Source organism: Natrix helvetica, assembly GCF_964273705.1.
Source record: "Natrix helvetica genome assembly, chromosome: 10".
NCBI lineage: Eukaryota > Metazoa > Chordata > Lepidosauria > Squamata > Natricidae > Natrix > Natrix helvetica.
This window is the reverse complement of record NC_138561.1, coordinates 6,615,149-6,632,617: the sequence shown is the minus strand read 5'-3', so window position 1 is coordinate 6,632,617 and position 17,469 is coordinate 6,615,149. Positions and strand designations below refer to the sequence as shown.

The following is a 17,469-nucleotide window of genomic DNA, read 5'->3' as shown; positions in this document are numbered from 1 at the left end:
TATTTATTTATTTATTTATTTATTTATTTATTTATTTATTTCGATTTTTATACCGCCCCCTCTCCCCAAAGGGACTCGGGGCGGTGTACCGTCAAATAAAACAGATAAAATGGAATACAAACATACAAACATAAAAACATAGAAGAGGAGGCAATACGACACTGTACAAAGTAAAGTAGATAAAAACAATATTTCAACAATCCTAAAAATACCCAATTCAAATTACCCAATTAAAATATATCTGCCAGGAAGTATAATAAGGTTATGAATGGTCCAGGCCGGCTAGATGGTCCAGGCCGGCTAGACTAGATATCTGAGAGATAAAAGACAGATTATAAGCCCAACTTTTAAGTGTGTGGAGACTCAGCCGTGGGAAGAGAACTCTTTTACCCAACAACTGACGACAACAAGAGCTGAAGAGTCTTGGAGAACATCAGTTCTCCTTTGATGCAAGGTAAAAGGATTAGACTCTGGTCTTGAGAAGGTGACAGAGGTGAACACCTTATGTCAGATTCGGGTTAATGTCAGGGTTCCAAGTAAGACCCCCAACGAAAGAAGACTTGAAGTTCCTCAAAGTTCCATTTTATTAGAGATGTCATAGTGGCACATCTGGGAAAACCCAAATATAAAAGCTTCTAGGTTTCCCCCACCCAAATGAAAGTCCACGTCCCTGCCCAGCACCCACATGTCCATCAAATGGTCTAATTATGCACCGTCCCAATTGGAGATACCTCCCAGCCACACCATCGCAGCTGCAGGGCAAGACGTCCTTGACTCTCTCAGAAAGGAAAGTTATTTAGACTATATATATATCCCCCATACTTCATATAACCCCCCGTCCCATTTTCGCACAGCATTGAATGTGGTAGGACTGAAGGCCCAATGCAAAAGATGGCTTCCAGGCCTGACACCTTACTTAACCCGGAGAAAATTCATTATGTGGGAATCACATTCAGAATAGCCAAATTCTGACTTTCTTGTCCTTCAAAAGGGGCCATGAACTGTTCCGAGAGGCTTTCAAGAGTCTACAAATACAGCCTCCAAAATAAAGTAGCAAAGCTGTAGTCCTGATGATGGCTGTTTTTTCATTTGGTCTTCCTCACAGAGTGGAATGGCAAAGACCAAGCCAGGTGGGACCCCAGAAGCCAAAAGTCCTTTGGTCCTTTGGAAGACTCCGAGGCTTAAAGAAAATTGTTATTTGTTGTTTATCGTATGGCCCATTCACATTCGTATTTTGATAAAAACCCATGAGATGAAAATTCGCATCGTTGTGAGATATAAAACCTAAAATATTATAAACGTAAAATTCATATAGGAACATAAAATATAGCAATAACACTGTCTTAATGACTAAACAGAAAAGGCGCACGGAACGCTGTTACCTTCCTACCAAAGCTGGTTCCTATTTTTCTACTTGCATTTTTACAAGAAGAAACCACAGAGTCAGGTAGAGCATTCCAGGCGTTGACCACTCTGTTGCTGAAGTCGTATTTTCTGCAATCGAGTTTGGAGCAGTTTACCTTAAGTTTGTATCTATTGTGTGCTCGTGTGTTGTTGTGGTCGAAGCTGAAGTATTCATTGACAGGTAGGACATTATAGTAGATAATTTTGTTTATTATGCTCAGGTCAGACCGAAGGCGGTGTAGTTCTAAGTTGTCTACACCCACAATTTCAAGTTTGGTGGCATAAGGGATTCTGTTGCGACCAGAGGAATGGACGACTCTTCTCGTGAAATATCTCTGGACTCGCTCAATTGTATTAATGTCTGATATGCAATGTGGGTTCCAGACAAATGAGCTGTATTCGAGGATTGGTGTAGCAAAAGTTTTGTATGTTCAGGTTTGCAGTTCAATGTTACAGGAGAAGAAGCTTCGCAAGATTAGATTTACAATTCTTAATGCCTTTTTGGCAACGCTGTTACAGTGAGCTCTGGCGCTTGGATCGTTTGAGATGAGTACTCCAAGGTCCTTGACAGAGTGGGAGGTCGTCTACGCAGTCATATTGTGATCATGTTGTGTCTTATGACTATGATGGATGTGTTTTTATGATGACTATGATCATGATTTATTTAACTTTTAACTTTTATGTACACTGAGAGCTTATGCACCAAAGACAAATTCCTTGTGTGTGTGTGTGTGTGTGCGCGTGCGCCCGTGTGTGTGTTTGTGTTTGTTCCCAATCCCATTTGGCCAATAAAGAATTAAGAATTCTATTCACAGGACTGGTGACATTTCAGCAGCATCTTAAAGTGGGATGGGAATTGTGTAATCCCTAAGTGTGGTGCAAAATCCGGAGCTTGGGATTTATCTGGCCAAAATAGCTGGAAGTTCCTGAGAATGCTGGTGAAGAAGTGGAAGAGCTCCATCCGTGCCAGGTTTTCTCCTACGCAGACTCTCGGTCCTGAAAAAGACAAAGTGAAGGAGTAGTCATTCAGACAGCTGAACAGTGGTGAAATTCAATTTTTTTAATAAAGGTTCTGTGGGCGTGGCTTGCTGGGCATGGTTTGGCGGGCATGGCAGGGGAAGGATACTGCAAAATCTCCATTCCCTCCTCACTCTAGGAGAAGGATACTGCAAAATCCCCATTCCCTCCCCACTCCAGGAGAAGGATACTGCAAAATCCCCATTCCCTGCCCACTCCAGGGGAAGGATACTGCAAATCCCCATTCCTTCTCCACTCCAGGGGAAGGATACTGCAAATCCCCATTCTCTCCCCACTCCAGGGGAAGGATACTGTAACATTTCTATTTCCTCCCCACTCCAGGGGAAGGATACTACAAAATCCCCATTCCCTCCCTAGGGGCCGGGGAGCGGAGGGGGGCGAGGGACAGCACTGTGCTGCCCGCCTCTTTGCCGAATGGACCCGGAGGAGAGAATGTACTTGGAGAAGTGCGGCAGGATCCTGGTGTTGGGGGATCCATCCTGAACCCTCCGATTGATCAAAGGAAAAGCAGCACATTTTTGTAAGTTTTGTGTTCATCCTAATTGAATGGAGATTAGAGGGGGGTGTTTCTTTCTTCTAACCCCTCCTCGGAATAAGGGGCATTTGAACGATCTCCCTTAAAAGAGAGACAACAAAGGCTGAGCCATCACTTGAGCTAGCCAACGGTGAAAGATCTTTATCACGATTGCCAGGAATGACTGTGGAGCCTTTTTCCTTTAAAAACCTGGATGGAGATTTCTGTTTTCTTTCTCCCAGTGGAAAGAGGAGCTAAGATGGTGCCTGCCCTTCTTTGTTTGTTTAATCATAAATGAAGCCTGCCCTTTGAAACCACCTTCAGCCTTATTACTCTCTCTGAGGGTAACCGAGACCCCTTCCCGAAATGTGGTTCTACTGAACTTTGCTTATTAGACACTCTACATTTGGTTTGCCTCGGTGCCTTGGAACTGTGAACTGTGAACGGCCGCTTTCGGTTTTGTTTTGTACTTTGGAGACCGGCACAGCTGCGCAATCCTCGGACCTCATTTCCTTGGAAAAAGACTGACATCTCTGAACTTTAAACAAATGGGGCCGAAGAAACCACCGATGGGCAAGTCACTATCAGCCCCCACATCTGCCTCCTCCAGTCCCAGTATGCAACAGACAAAGATCACATCATTATTAGAGCAGGAGGGGGCTGGAGAGGGATCAAAAGAACTATCTGTTACTCAAATCTTTCAAGAACTGATGAGGGGGCAGAATGACTTGAAAAAAGAAATGACAGAGCTCAAAGAAGAACTCAGAGACGTTAAACATCATATTGCAGAAAATAAACAAAAGATTTTGGTGTTAGAGGAGGGAGAGGCTGGACTGGGGGAAGAAATTAAAACAATCCGGAAGGGAAATGTAGACTTGGAAAACTTTTTGGCAAAAATAGAATTTGAAAGAATGTCCTTTTTTCTTAGATTCCAGAACCTACCAGAGACAGAAAATGAAGACCTTAAGGATATTATGAGTACAATATTAGCAGACAATATTAAGAGAGAGACAAGAATCAGCTGTGGTGGGATATGGATCTAGTCTATAGGATAAATTCAGCATATGCTAGAAGTCATAATGTTCCAAGGGAGGTACATGTTAAATTTCTCAGGAGGACCACAAGGGATGAGGTACTTGGGACCCAAAGGGAGAGACCATTGAAATATAAAGATGAAGAAATCACCATTCTTAAGCAGATTCCAAAAAAGATAAGAGAGAGGAGGAGGAAGTATTTCTCCTTAGCAAAGAAATTATATAATAAAGGAGTCTGGTTTAAATGGTTATTGCCAGAAGGAATGTTGATCTTTTGGGAGGGAAATAGGATTAGAATCAATACAGTGTAGGAGGCGGAAGCCTTCATCAAAAAAAATTCTCTCCTCCTAGAGGACGAACATAGTGAAGGTAGTGGGAGGGGCAGCATGGTGCAGGATAAGAAGGAGGGGGGGCTGAAAGCTCCTCTGGGGGAGGGAGGAAGAAGCAATATCGAAAAGGCTCAGATCGCAAAAATAAAAATATTTGAAATAAACAGCAATTGGTGATACTCTAGAAAGTGACAAAGGAAAATGAATGAACACATGGTTAACATTACAGAATAAGATCTTGTTTTCTGCTTATCTTTTGTATTTTGTCTTTAAGATTGAAAAAACTGTGAGTGCTGGATGGGTTACTAATACCAGAGTGGGAGCTGCCAAAAATTTTTGTATACCTATTTACCTTTCCCCATATATGTGTAAAAACCAATAAAATCTTTTGGAAAAAAAAAGAAGAGACTGGACTGCCATCTGTCGGAAGTGGTGTAGGGTCCCCTGCTTGGGCAGAGGGTTGGACTAGATGACCTACAAGGTCCCTTCCAGCTCTTTTAGTCTGTAATTTGTCAGAAGAAGAAGCTGAAGAAGATTCTTGGATGGAAGCGAAACGTCTTCAAAGAAAAACCAGAAAGTCCAGTTGCCTCTTGAAAAAACACCTTTGGGACAGTAATCTTAAAGAAATTGAGAAGAGACTTGGGAAATGAAATTCATCATCATAGTTTTGCATAGGAAAGCATTTTATTTATGTTTTTAGAAAATGATCTTGTGCAGAATTTGAAGTAAAGGTGGCAACTGGCTGTTGGAGAGAATGGGATCGTCTTGAATCAGTTGTTTTGTTGATCCTCCCTTACGCCTATTCACAAGACTGGCGACATTTCAGCAACACCTTAAAGCGGGATGGGAATTGTGCAACCCCAAAGTGTGGTGTAAAATCTGGAGCTTGGGATTTATCTGGCCACAATAGCTGGAAGTTCCTGAGAATGCTGGTGAAGAAGAGGAAGAGCTCCATCCGTGCCAGGTTTTCTCCTATGCAGACTCTCGGTCCTGAAAAGGGAAAGCGAAGGAGAAAGAAAGAAGCCATTCAGACAGCTGAAGACTGTGAAATTATTCCAACCACTGGACCCATCTTGGCCCTTCACAAAATGATCGTAAAGTTCTTTTTGCTTCACTTTTTTCTTGAAAAGACTCACCTTCTCCAAATCAATCTTCACTTCATTCCTCTCTCACTTCAGTTCCTCTTTTCATCTCTCATTCTGACTTTAGCGATCAGGTACTTATCTGTCTCATTCTTTCTCCATCACAGAGAGGGAGAGGGAGAGACACAGAGAGAGACACAGAGAGAGAGAGACAGAGAGAGAGAGAGAGAGAGAGAGAGACAGACAGACAGACAGACCGACAGAGAGGGGGGACACAGGGAGATAGAGAGACAGAGAGACAAAGAGAGAGAGAGAGACAGAGAGAGACAGAGACAGATAGACAGAGGGAGGGAGAGACAGGGAGAGAGAAACAGAGAGACAAAGAGAGAGACAGAGGGAGACAGAGACAGATAGACTGATAGACAGATGGAGAGGGAGATAGAGAGACAGGGAGAGAGAGAGAGAGAGAGAGAGAGAGAGAGACAGAGACAGAGACAGAGACAGGGAGACAGAGAGACAGAGAGACAGAGACAGAGGCAAATTCACCTGCTGAAAATGCCAAAAAGGCTTCCGGCTTCACAAACTCCCCCTCTTCATTCAGGAAGTTGGAGGGGTTGAACTCATTGGGAAACTTCCACTGGGATTCATCATAATGGGCAGACTGGATATTGACCAAAACCATGGTGTCCTGCAGAAGTCAAAACAAATAGGCCACATTGAGGGAAGTCCTTGTGGTCGGACAGGGCTCTGGATGAGCTTCCAGATAGACCCCATTGACATGTGGTTGGAGAATGGCAGATGCACGTGAGAAAGTATGAGGAGCACTGTTGGATCAAGCAGAGCAGAACTCAGAAATAGGAAAAAATATTTCTATTCCCAAGTATACCATTCCCAAATGAGAATGGCAGAGATTTAAGAAACATCTTTGCTGCAAGGACTTCAGAAATCCTTGAAATTGTGTCAACTTGCAAAGCACCCCACAGAAAAAGGGGTCAATAGGTCTATGGTACTTTCATACAAAGCTGGCTAAGACACTGAGCTTCTCCAGCAGAAAGGTCAGCAGTTTGGCAGTACGAATCCCTAGCGCTGCATAACGGAGTGAGCTCCCGTTACTTGTCCCAGCTTCTGCCAATCTAGCAGTTTGAAAGCCCATAAAAAATGCTAGTAGAAAAATAGGGACCACCTGTGGTGGGAAGGTAACTGCACTGTGTGTGCCTTTGGCTTTTAGTCATGCCGGCCACATGACCACGGAGATGTCCATAGAGCCAGAAAACAACTAGCACACATATGTACATCTCAATTCTTGCTTTCTCTTGCTCTTACACAGACACATCAGAAGGGGTATTGAGCAGGTTCTGACCAGTTCTGGAGAACCGGTAGCTGAAATTTTAAGTAGTTCAGAGAACCAGTAAATACCACGTCTGACTGGCGCCGCCCCCATCAATTCTCTGCCTCCCAAGTCCCAGCTGATTGGGAAGAAATCCCTTTCGGGAGACGGGGCGGTATATAAACGCTAATAATAAATATAAATAAATAATAAATAATAAATGGAGATTTTGCAGTAACCTTCCCCTGAAGTGGGGAGGAGTGGGGATTTTACAGTATCCTTCCCCTGGATTAGGGAGGAATGGGGATTTTGCAGTATCCTCCCTCAGGAGTGGGGAGGGAATGGGAATTTTACAGTATCCTTCCCCTGGAGTGGGAAGGGAATGGGGATTTTGCAGTATCCTTCCCCTGGAGTGTGGAGGGAATGGGGATTTTACAGTATCCTTCCCCTGGAGTGGGGAGGGAATGGGGATTTTACAGTATCCTTCCCCTGGAGTGGGGAGGGAATGGGGATTTTACAGTATCCTTCCCCTGGAGTGGGGAGGGAATGGAGATTTTACAGTATCCTTCCCCTGGAGTGGGAAGGGAATGGGGATTTTACAGTATTCTTCCCCTGGAGTGGGGAGGGAATGGGGATTTTGCAGTATCCTTCCCCTGGAGTGGGGAGGGAATGGGGATTTTGCAGTATCCTCCCTCAGGAGTGGGGAGGGAATGGGAATTTTACAGTATCCTTCCCCTGGAGTGGTAGGGAATGGGGATTTTGCAGTATCCTCCCTCAGGAGTGGGGAGGGAATGGGAATTTTACAGTATCCTTCCCCTGGAGTGGTAGGGAATGGGGTTTTTGCAGTATCCTTCCCATGGAGTGGGGAGGGAATGGAGATTTTACAGTATCCTTCCCCTGGAGTGGGGAGGGAATGGGGATTTTACAGTATTCTTCCCCTGGAGTGGGGAGGGAATGGAGATTTTACAGTATCCTTCCCCTGGAGTGGGAAGGGAATGGGGATTTTGCAGTATCCTTCCCCTGGAGTGTGGTGGGAATGGGGATTTTACAGTATCCTTCCCCTGGAGTGGGGAGGGAATGGGGATTTTACAGTATCCTTCCCCTGGAGTGGGGAGGGAATGGGGATTTTACAGTATCCTTCCCCTGGAGTGGGGAGGGAATGGAGATTTTACAGTATCCTTCCCCTGCCACGCCCACCAAGCCACACCCACAGAACCAGTAGTTAAAAATGTTGAATCCCACCACTGAGATTCAGGTCAGGGAGACACATGCAGATTCATCAACACTTCACTTTATGTGAAACAATTAAAGATTTCTGCCAGGGCTTTTATTACCTTGGGGATTTTATATCCAAAAAACTGCACATCTTTTATGGGGGTATGAGGAATTGCAAGAGGAACAACATTTGAAGCGCGTTGGATTTCATGAATGATGGCGTTGGTGTAGGGTAACTTTTTTCTGTCTTCATACTCCAAGTATGCCTTGCTTCCCACCACCGTGTCTATTTCCTTCCAGCATTTCTCTGAGGAACAAACAGCTCGGTTACCTTCTGGAAAGCCTTTCTCCGGCTTCCTATAGATTTACTATCAGGTGTACTTCCCAACCAGGTGCCCATCAGATGTGAGCCGAGTGCGGTTGGCTGAATTCTCATCCGTGAAAAAGAATTCAGGATCCATTTTTTACTTTCCACAATAAGAGCAGATGTTATGACTGTTTCGTATTTCCATACCTTGAATCTCTGGAAAGGCCACCAAATAGAGCATTGTCCACTGAAGTGTTGCAGACGTTGTCTCTGTTCCAGCCAGAAATAGATCAGACAATAAGACTCGTAATTGCTCTTCTTCAAAGCCTGAACTTCTCTTCTCTGGCTTTTTGTCAGTGAAAACAACAAAGATGAATATCAAATAGAAAAAAAGGATTTTCTCCCAGTTTGTGTATCCTTTTTAATAGAGTTGATAACATCAGTTTAAAAATTGGAATTCACTCAGAAAACGATGGCTAAAAGGGCACCAGTAACGTCTTCCAGTAACAACCCAATATGATTGTCCCAAAGCTGCTTTTTCAGGAGCAACTGGACTTCCTTGTTTTTTCTCTTGAAGACGTTTCACTTCTCATCCAAGAGGTTTCTTCAGCTCTGACTGGAGGGTGGGGAATGGAAGGATTTATATTCTTTGCAGACATCTGGTCATTTGTGTTCTTTTAGAGGGTCACTGAAGCACTTGGAGGTTTATCTGTGTCCTCAGAGTCACCCGAGTGGTGCAAATGGTTTCTGTAGTCTGCATTTTTTTTCCTCTGGAAATCCATTCCTATTCCCACACCGTTCCTAGGGTGCTCATCCCAAATTGTATAGCTCTTCAGCTCTTCAGGTCAGAGCTGAAGAAGCTTCTTGGGTGAGAAGTGAAATGTCTTCAAACAAGAAAGTCCAGTTGCCTCCTGAAAAACCACCAACACCTGGAGGACTGAGAAGCTCTACAAACCTTTAACCCATTATGATAGAAAGAGTTCAGGAAGATAATGAAGATCCCGCACAGCTGGCAAAGGGGACTTTCCTCCCTGTCCTGATCTAAAGATCTACTCTAATTCAGGATCTCCAATCCAGGGGTGAAATGCTTCCGGTTTGGACAGGTTCGCCTGAACCCGTAATTTAAAAATGCTACCGGTTCAGGCGAACTGGTAGTTCCAACAATCAGCTGTGCAACAATCAGCTGTGCAACAATCAGCTGTGCAACAATCAGCTGTGCCACGGGAAATCTCACGGACAGCTGATTGTCAGACAGCTGATTGTTGGAACTACCGGTTCACCCAAATCGGTAGCATTTTTTCTACTACCAGTTTGGGCAAAGTAGCAGACTTCGGAACATTTCAATCCTCCAATCCTCAGTCTGTGGACCGGCACTGGGCCTCAGCACACCAGAAACTGGGCCGCACAGATAAGGGAAGGGCCATCCATGGGATACAGGCAGCATGGAAAACTGCACCCACTCCTGTCCACGGAAAATCCTTTCTCCACGGAACCGATCCCTGGTGCGCAAAAGGTTGAGGGCCCCTGTCCTAGTTAGTTGGGGCTATACAACGTGCAAAGCACCAGGGAGAAAGGAGACCTCGAGAAAAGTCACTGCATTGATGTGTCTGTGGCACTTTCATAAGGGACAATGTCAAAACCACAGGAACAGAAAGCCTGCAAATTGAACCATCTACCTTCTGCATTTCTTCTAAGTAGGCATCAGTGAAATCACGAGGTTCTCCCGGAGTCAAGGTCGCCTTGTGTTCTTCCACCTCTTTTTGAATAAAAACATCTATTTTCTTTGCAGTTGTTAGTATTGTCTGGTGGGGCAAGGGGAGACTTCTTACCAAGGGCACCTCGTTGTAAAGCTGCCAGCAAACAGAAGAAAAACCAACACTGATGAATTTGATCATGGTAACAAATTTATACAATTCTTCTTCTTGTGCCCTGTCTGTCATCGGACGTTGGAGATCATGTTGGCTATTCTATTTTTGTCAACAGCTGCATGGAAAAGTGCTGCTGAGTTTTGTCCAAACTGGCCCCTTAGACTTTGAAGCCATGATGTCCTTCTTCTGCCTGGACCTCCTTAGCCTTCAATCTTTCCCTGGAGGATTAAGTGAAGAATGCCGTATTTTTTCTGGGTGTCGCATAACATGTACAAAATATTCTTTTGCTTTTGGTTTTTTACCACCAAGGAAGTGGTACTGGGGTTAGTGTGGTTGAATAAGTGGGGGCCCACGATTTGGTGGGGAGCTGGTTGCAGACACCTGAGGATGGGTCTAGGGCCCAAACCCTCCTCACGGAAGGAAAAATAATCCCTGGTAACATCTCTCATTTGCAAACTGATTGAGAATCAAATGTCCCAATAAGGAGAGAAGCAACCTAGAACTAAGGATAAATTTCCTGACAGTTAGAACAATTTATCAGTGGAACAACCTGCCTCCAGAGGTTGTGAATGCCCCAACACCGAACGTTTTTAAGAAGAAATTGGACAAACATTTGTCTGAAGTGGTGTAAGGTTTTCTGCCTAAGCAGGGATTTGGACTAGAAGACCTCCAAGGTCCCTTCCAACTCTGTTATTCTAAAATAAAATAAAATTTCAGTACAAAAACTGGCCCTTAATTAAATTGGGATAATTGCAGGTTTCCACCAAATCGCTCACACAAGTTGTTTCACCCACTGTATCCTTGCTCTCTGGTGAGAAGCTGTTCTAATTTCAGGAAACCCACAGAGTTTCCAAAATGGGTGAACTATGGAACGTTAAATGGCCACTTGTGCATGGATTTGAATCTTTCATCACGATTCTTGATAAGCATACCAAGGCCCAGGGTCCTGTTGTCATTTTGGAACTTAGATGTATCTCATCCAGGAAAGTCCTGAAGAAGCCATTGCCATATTCCCAACGTTTCCCAAATATGATGGTGCAAATTATATTGGCGACTGCGGTGTCCAGAAACTCATAAGTATCGAGAGGAACGCCTGTGAAATACAATGAAAGAAAATATAAATCTCTATAGAGATTTATTTTTCCCTGCTTGTTTATTTAGGAGAGTCATAAAGATGCAATCCTCTAAGCCCGTGATGTCGAACCTATGGCACGCAGAGCCATGTCGCCTGGCACATGCAGCAGCATCCATTCCGCTTCCAGGTTTGTGGCACAGATGAGCACATGACAATCAGCTGGCCTTTGGGCTTGCCCCCCAGAGTGGGCAGGGAATGGAGATTTTACAGTATCCTTTCCCTGCTAGGCCCACCAAGCCATGCCACGCCTACTAAGCCATGCCCACAGATCTGGTAGTAAAAAAACCATCCCATCCCATCCCAGGAGAACTTACTCCTGTTATCAGTGAATGCTTGAATCAAATAAGACGTTTCTTCGAGGATCTTTTCTTCCACTGATTTTTTGCTCGATCTAAAGTTTCTGAAAAGCATCTGTGAAAACTTTCTTTGCCCCTTCCATACTTCACCATATCTTAATGTCAGCAAACCTGAAAAAAATATCCAACAATCATTCACGTGATTTATTTATTTACTTACTTATTTCTAAAGCAAAAGTGTATTTTCAAATATGACAAAAAGCAGTAAATAAACAAAGAATTACTAAAATTATACCACCAATGCTAAAATAACGAGCGATTATCACGCCAAGAAAAATACATTGAGTTGTTTTTCTGGTACATGAACAAATTATTATTATTTTTCAGCTGAATGTCCTATTTATCCTATATTGTTATTATAAATGTTACAAAAGAAAGAAGAAAGATAATTCTGTCATTTCAAGAGATCCTTCTTTCTTTCATGAGACAATGACGAGAAGTGTTAATAACAATTTATAATGTCTTGGTAAGGCCACACTTGGAATATTGCATCTAGTTTTTGTCGCCACGATGTAAAAAAGATGTTGAGACTCTAGAAAGAGTGCAGAGAAGAGCAAGAAAGATGATTAGGGGACTGGTGGCTAAAATATATGAAGAACGGTTGCAGGAACTGGGTGTGTCTAGCTTAATGAAAAGAAGGACGAAGGGAGACATGATAGCAGTCTTCCAATATCTCAGGGTTTGCAGCAAGGAAGAGGGAATCAAACTATTCTCCAAGGCACCTGAGGACAGGACAAGAAGCAATGGGTGGAAAGTAATCAAGCAGAGAAGCAAGTTAGAACTGAGGAGAAATTCCCTGACAGAACAATTCATCAGTGGAATGACTTGCCCCAGATACTGTGGGTGCTCCAACATTGGGAGTTTTTAAGAAGAGATTGGACAACAGTTTGAGTGGTGTGGTAGCCTCGAGGTGGAGTTCTCGCCTTGCAATCAGGAGGCTGTGAGTTCGATCCTAGGTAGAGGCAGATATTTCTCTCTCTGGCCACACGGAGAATATACCTGCTAAACAAATCTCCACATTGGTTGTTGGCAATACAATAACTTGGATTCTTATCGAGAGCAAACAGGCATTTGGAAATAATAAAGTAAAATAGGTGGGAGGAAAAAAGAATCTGAGATTATATTCAATTACCTTTTTTGTTAGCAATGACATCCGTGATAGGAAAGGATGTTCTCCCAGCAAATTCCGTGCCTTGTATCACGAGAACCTCCTCGGCTGAAGGAAACCCATGAGTCAAGACCACAGGGGTCCTTCCAAGATAAAGACTGAAAACAGGGCCATATTTTTTTGCTAGCTGAAACGGAGGAGTGAGGATTGTTAGCCTAGAGATGTGTTAAGTGGTCTGCCTTCTCCATTGACTTCGCTTGTGACAAAAAGTGATCCCTTGACCCTAGGACTGTGAGGGTGAACCTATGACACACACGCCACTGGTGGCACGCAGAGCCCTCTCTCAGTCACCCCAGCTCAGCTGCATTGCACATGCATGTGCACCTTCCACCGACCAGATGGTTTTCAGATCTGCGCCGCGCATGCGGGGGGCGTGTGCATGCGTGGGGGCAGACTGCACAGGAGGTGGGATGCGTGCAGGGTGTTGCGTATGTATGCACGGTGGCAGGGGGAGCGAGGGGGGTCACTTGCGCATGTGGGGGTGCATGCAGTGGGCGTGTGCATGCATGGGGCGGAGTTCACAGGGGGTGGGAGCGCCGGGGGGGGTCACACAGGCATTGTATTATGGGTGCGCATACACACACGCTTTCAGCACATGGCAACAAAAAGGTTAGTCATCACTCTCCTAGGACTGTGACCATCATAAATATGAGTCAGTTGCCAAGTATTTGCATTTTGATCGTGTGACCATGGGGATAATGCAATAGTCAGAAAGCCTTCATGAATCCGTTTTTTCAGTGCTGTTATTACATTGAATGGTCACTAAATGAACAGGTGTAAGTTGAGGACTAACTGTATGTCGTCAAGGATGACACTGAAAAAAGTACTGACATTTTTAGATCGAAGATTCAATTTTATGCGAAAGGTCTTATAATCACACAGCTTTTAATTATAGCAGGGGATTTTTTTTCACTATAAATGAATCCTCAGTTAACCATGGCAATTGAGAGCAGAAATTCCATCGCCCGGCAAAACCGACACAAAATATAATTTCAGGTATTTTTTTCTGATCTACAACATCAGTTTCAGCAATTCCAGTTGTGGTTGTTAAGCAAGTAATACCGAAGCAACCGTTAAGCGTTACTGCCATTTGCAACCTCCTACTATCTTCCCCCATTTGATTTTGCTTGTTGGAAGTTGGCAGTGAAGGTTGAACATGTGACCACAGAACCCTGTGGCTCTCATAATTATGAGGCCCTTGTTGAATGTCGAACTGTGAGTACGTGACTGCAGGGAAACTGTGGTACTGCAATCTCAAGGAATGTCGTAAGTCCCTTCACTTATGGTTGACTTGGTGGGTCATTCACATTGACTTGGTTGGTAATTACCTGAATCATACATGATTGATTGATGCAGACAAACAATGGCCTGCTTTAACCTTCTAGAGTGCTAAATTTCTCCAGCAGGTTTTGGAAAGCGAGTGTTTCGCTTGAAAACTTCAAAGGTGAACCTAATTCCCCCTTTATCACTTTAACTTTAACTTTATTCAATTTCTAGACCGCCCCTCTCTCAAAAGAGACTCGGGGCGGTGTACAGTGATATTAAAATAATTGAACAATAAATATACATGGTATAAATACAAAATACATAAATTAAATATGGGACTGGAGGAATTAGTAATGAGCTGTTCAATCAGCTGGTCATAGTAGTAATCAGCTAGTAGTAGTAATCAGCTAGTAATCAGGTAGTAATCAGCTGGTCAATCTTTCAAAGTTTGATTCAATTAGGAATTAGGATTCCATTCGACCAGAGGTTCTTCAGGTGGACAGACGAGAGAGGGATGAGCTCTTCGGAGCCTCACATGAACTCTGCCTGACAAAACAATGCCGAGATCCTTTTGGATCAGAACCTCCCTGCAAGGGGGGAGGCGGTTGAAGAAGGGACAGCGTCTCATCAAACCCAGAGGGAGTGCAACAGGTCCCTCGTAGGTCGGAGATTTGCTCTCTGAATCGGCGTCAGGGAGGTAGCATGGCAACACAGCTGCACAAGAAGTTGGCTTCTGGCCAAAGCAACTGAGCAGGAGTGTGTAGGAGACGTGGATGACAAGTCTAGTAAGAAGATTTAATTAACCCACAGTCATAAATCAGAATTTGGAAAAGGCAAAGAACTTTGGGAGTATAAATAATATTGATGGACAGATCGGGATTTTGGCAGAATAAAAGAAAGAAGGTGGGAAAATGAAGGGTCAAATCACAAGCCCCCCCCCAAAAAAAAAGCCATTTGCTTTAAAGAACTTGGAGACAGAAAGGAGAACGAAGAGAAGTGACAAACCCATTCAAACACAAACTTTGAATTTGGATTTTGGTTTGAATAAACTGTGCCTTTAAAAGATATTTGGAGGGTGAAACTAAAAACATACTGAAGAGATTTGCTTCCTTGAGAGTTTCTTCTAACTAACATATCTTAAGCAACTCCAATTAATGACAGGGGGAATGTAACAAGGGGGAAAAATCAAGAAAAAGAGGAATGTAGGATTCCGCTAAATCAAATGGCAGGCATTGTTCACGAGTCCCAAAGATTCTAAATGTTTTTCTCTAAATCCTGAGCCAAGCCAAGTTCAGACCTCGCCTAGCAAAATGAACAAACACACCTCTGCCTTTTCAGTCTGCTTCCTCAGCAGCAAAAAATATTGACGGAGTCACCTTGTCCAGTTTAACATCAGAGAAGATGCCTGGTCAGAGAAGAGCGTTACCTGGTCGAACTCCTTCAGAGGGAACCTCTTAATCAATTGAAATAGGTTCCCAAGCAGGGGCAGCCTCCATGGCCCAGGGGGGAAACCTTTGGGACGTTGGCCCTTCCAGAACCAGAGGAAGAGGAGAGAAAGAACGATCAGCCAGCCAAAAGCAGTCATGTTGACAGGAAGCAACACTTCGTTCTCTGTTGTTCTCATAAGTTTTAAAATCAAGATGAGAGTTGTTGCCAAGCCGGATTTTGCACTTTGGCGAGCAGCAAATCAGCAACAGGAACCTCAGGAGAAATAGGGTGTCAAAATACAGCATTACGTACTTGTCTAACATGTCAGAAAACATTTCATCTACTAATATGGAGAAAGATGGCACTACAATTAAGTATACATTCAGTGTTTAAGATTCACCCAAATTTTCACCCTCTTTTAGGGGGTGAAAAAGGTGCGTCTTATACTCCGAAAAATAAGGTAAGTTATACTTGTGAGATTTTATAAGAAACCTTGACACCTACAATGTCAGAATCCATAGTTTTACCTTCTTTGTTTTGAGCTCTGGTTGCGACTTTCAAGCTAGTTTGGAATATAGAACGTTTCATGCTAGGACACTTCATGTTCTAGAGCAATGTTTCTCAACCTTGGCAACTTGAAGATGTCCGGACTTCAACTCCCAGAATTCCCCAGCCAACTGGCTGGGGAATTCTGGGAGTTGAAGTCCGGACATCTTCCAGTTGCCAAGGTTGAGAAACACTGCTCTAGAGTGTAATCAGCCGAAGAATAGGTCACTTGAAGCAATCGTTAATCCAGCTTTGGACGGACTACACAAATGTTGCACAACACTCAAAGCCAAAACCCAGTACAGATATGCCGAGTAGGCACACAACATCAGCTTTTTATCGAGCACAGGTCAATAAACGTGACTTACAACCATTCCTTTAGTGATCGCTCAAAGTTACAACGGCACGGGGAAAAGTGACTTACGACTGTTTCTCACACTTACGACCCTCACAGCATCTCCATGGTCCCATGATCAAAACTCAGATGCTCGGCAACTGACTCATATTTATGATGGCTGCAGTGGCCCGGGGTCACGTGATCCCCTTCTGCAACCTTCTGACAAGCAAAGTCAATGCCAGATTCACTTAACAACCATGTGACTAACTTTACGACTGCAGCGGTTCACTCAACATCTATGGCAAGAAAGGTGCTAAAATGGGGCTAAATTTACTTAACAAATGTCTCACATATCAACAGAAATTTTGGGCTCGATTATAGTTGTAAATAGAGGACTATCTAGATAAGAATCTATCCTATCCATATATTTGTTTATGAGTTTAAATCCTGAGTTATTTTCCCCAGTTCTTTCCTCATAAAGGAGGATGGGAAACCTTTTCTTTTAGTTGGTCTCTTAAAGAATGTGAGAATCAACTTGGGAGATGAGAGAAAACTACGGACTATTTATTTATTTATTTATTTATTTATTTATTTATTTATTATTTATTTATTTATTTATTTATTTATTTCGATTTTTATACCGCCCCCTCTCCCCAAAGGGACTCGGGGCGGTGTACCGTCAAATAAAACAGATAAAATGGAATACAAACATACAAACATAAAAACATAGAAGAGGAGGCAATACGACACTGTACAAAGTAAAGTAGATAAAAACAATATTTCAACAATCCTAAAAATACCCAATTCAAATTACCCAATTAAAATATATCTGCCAGGAGGTATAATAAGGTTATGAATGGTCCAGGCCGGCTAGATGGTCCAGGCCGGCTAGACTAGATATCTGAGAGATAAAAGACAGATTATAAGCCCAACTTTTAAGTGTGTGGAGACTCAGCCGTGGGAAAAGAACTCTTTTACCCAACAACTGACGACAACAAGAGCTGAAGAGTCTTGGAGAAATCAGTTCTCCTTTGATGCAAGGTAAAAGGATTGGAATCTGGTCTTGAGAAGGTGACAGAGGTGAACACCTTATGTCAGATTCGGGTTAATGTCAA

General features: G+C 43.4%; 2 protein-coding genes across 3 annotated transcripts in view; both read right to left on the bottom strand.

Annotated features, from left to right (window-relative positions):
• Nucleotides 1-17,469, bottom strand: part of LOC309397352 (cytochrome P450 2J6-like) — a 109,089-nt gene that overhangs the window by 42,935 nt on the left and 48,685 nt on the right. The window lies entirely within an intron of this gene.
• The window catches only part of LOC309397354 (cytochrome P450 2J5-like), a 30,253-nt gene continuing 17,803 nt past the window's right edge, over nucleotides 5,020-17,469 (bottom strand). The window contains exons 1-9 of one of the 2 annotated variants that reach the window (XM_081963317.1): nucleotides 15,470-15,693; nucleotides 12,742-12,904; nucleotides 11,568-11,720; nucleotides 11,051-11,211; nucleotides 9,927-10,100; nucleotides 8,458-8,596; nucleotides 8,063-8,250; nucleotides 5,948-6,089; nucleotides 5,020-5,309 (exon numbers count right to left, since the gene is read on the bottom strand). In XM_081963317.1, coding sequence (XP_081819443.1) covers nucleotides 5,119-5,309; nucleotides 5,948-6,089; nucleotides 8,063-8,250; nucleotides 8,458-8,596; nucleotides 9,927-10,100; nucleotides 11,051-11,211; nucleotides 11,568-11,720; nucleotides 12,742-12,904; nucleotides 15,470-15,667 — 1,509 coding nt within the window. In that variant the 5' untranslated portion in view covers nucleotides 15,668-15,693 and the 3' untranslated portion in view covers nucleotides 5,020-5,118. Of the gene's footprint in view, nucleotides 5,310-5,947; nucleotides 6,090-8,062; nucleotides 8,251-8,457; nucleotides 8,597-9,926; nucleotides 10,101-11,050; nucleotides 11,212-11,567; nucleotides 11,721-12,741; nucleotides 12,905-15,469; nucleotides 15,694-17,469 lie in introns of those variants that run through there. The other variant, XM_081963319.1, reaches the window with a different exon arrangement.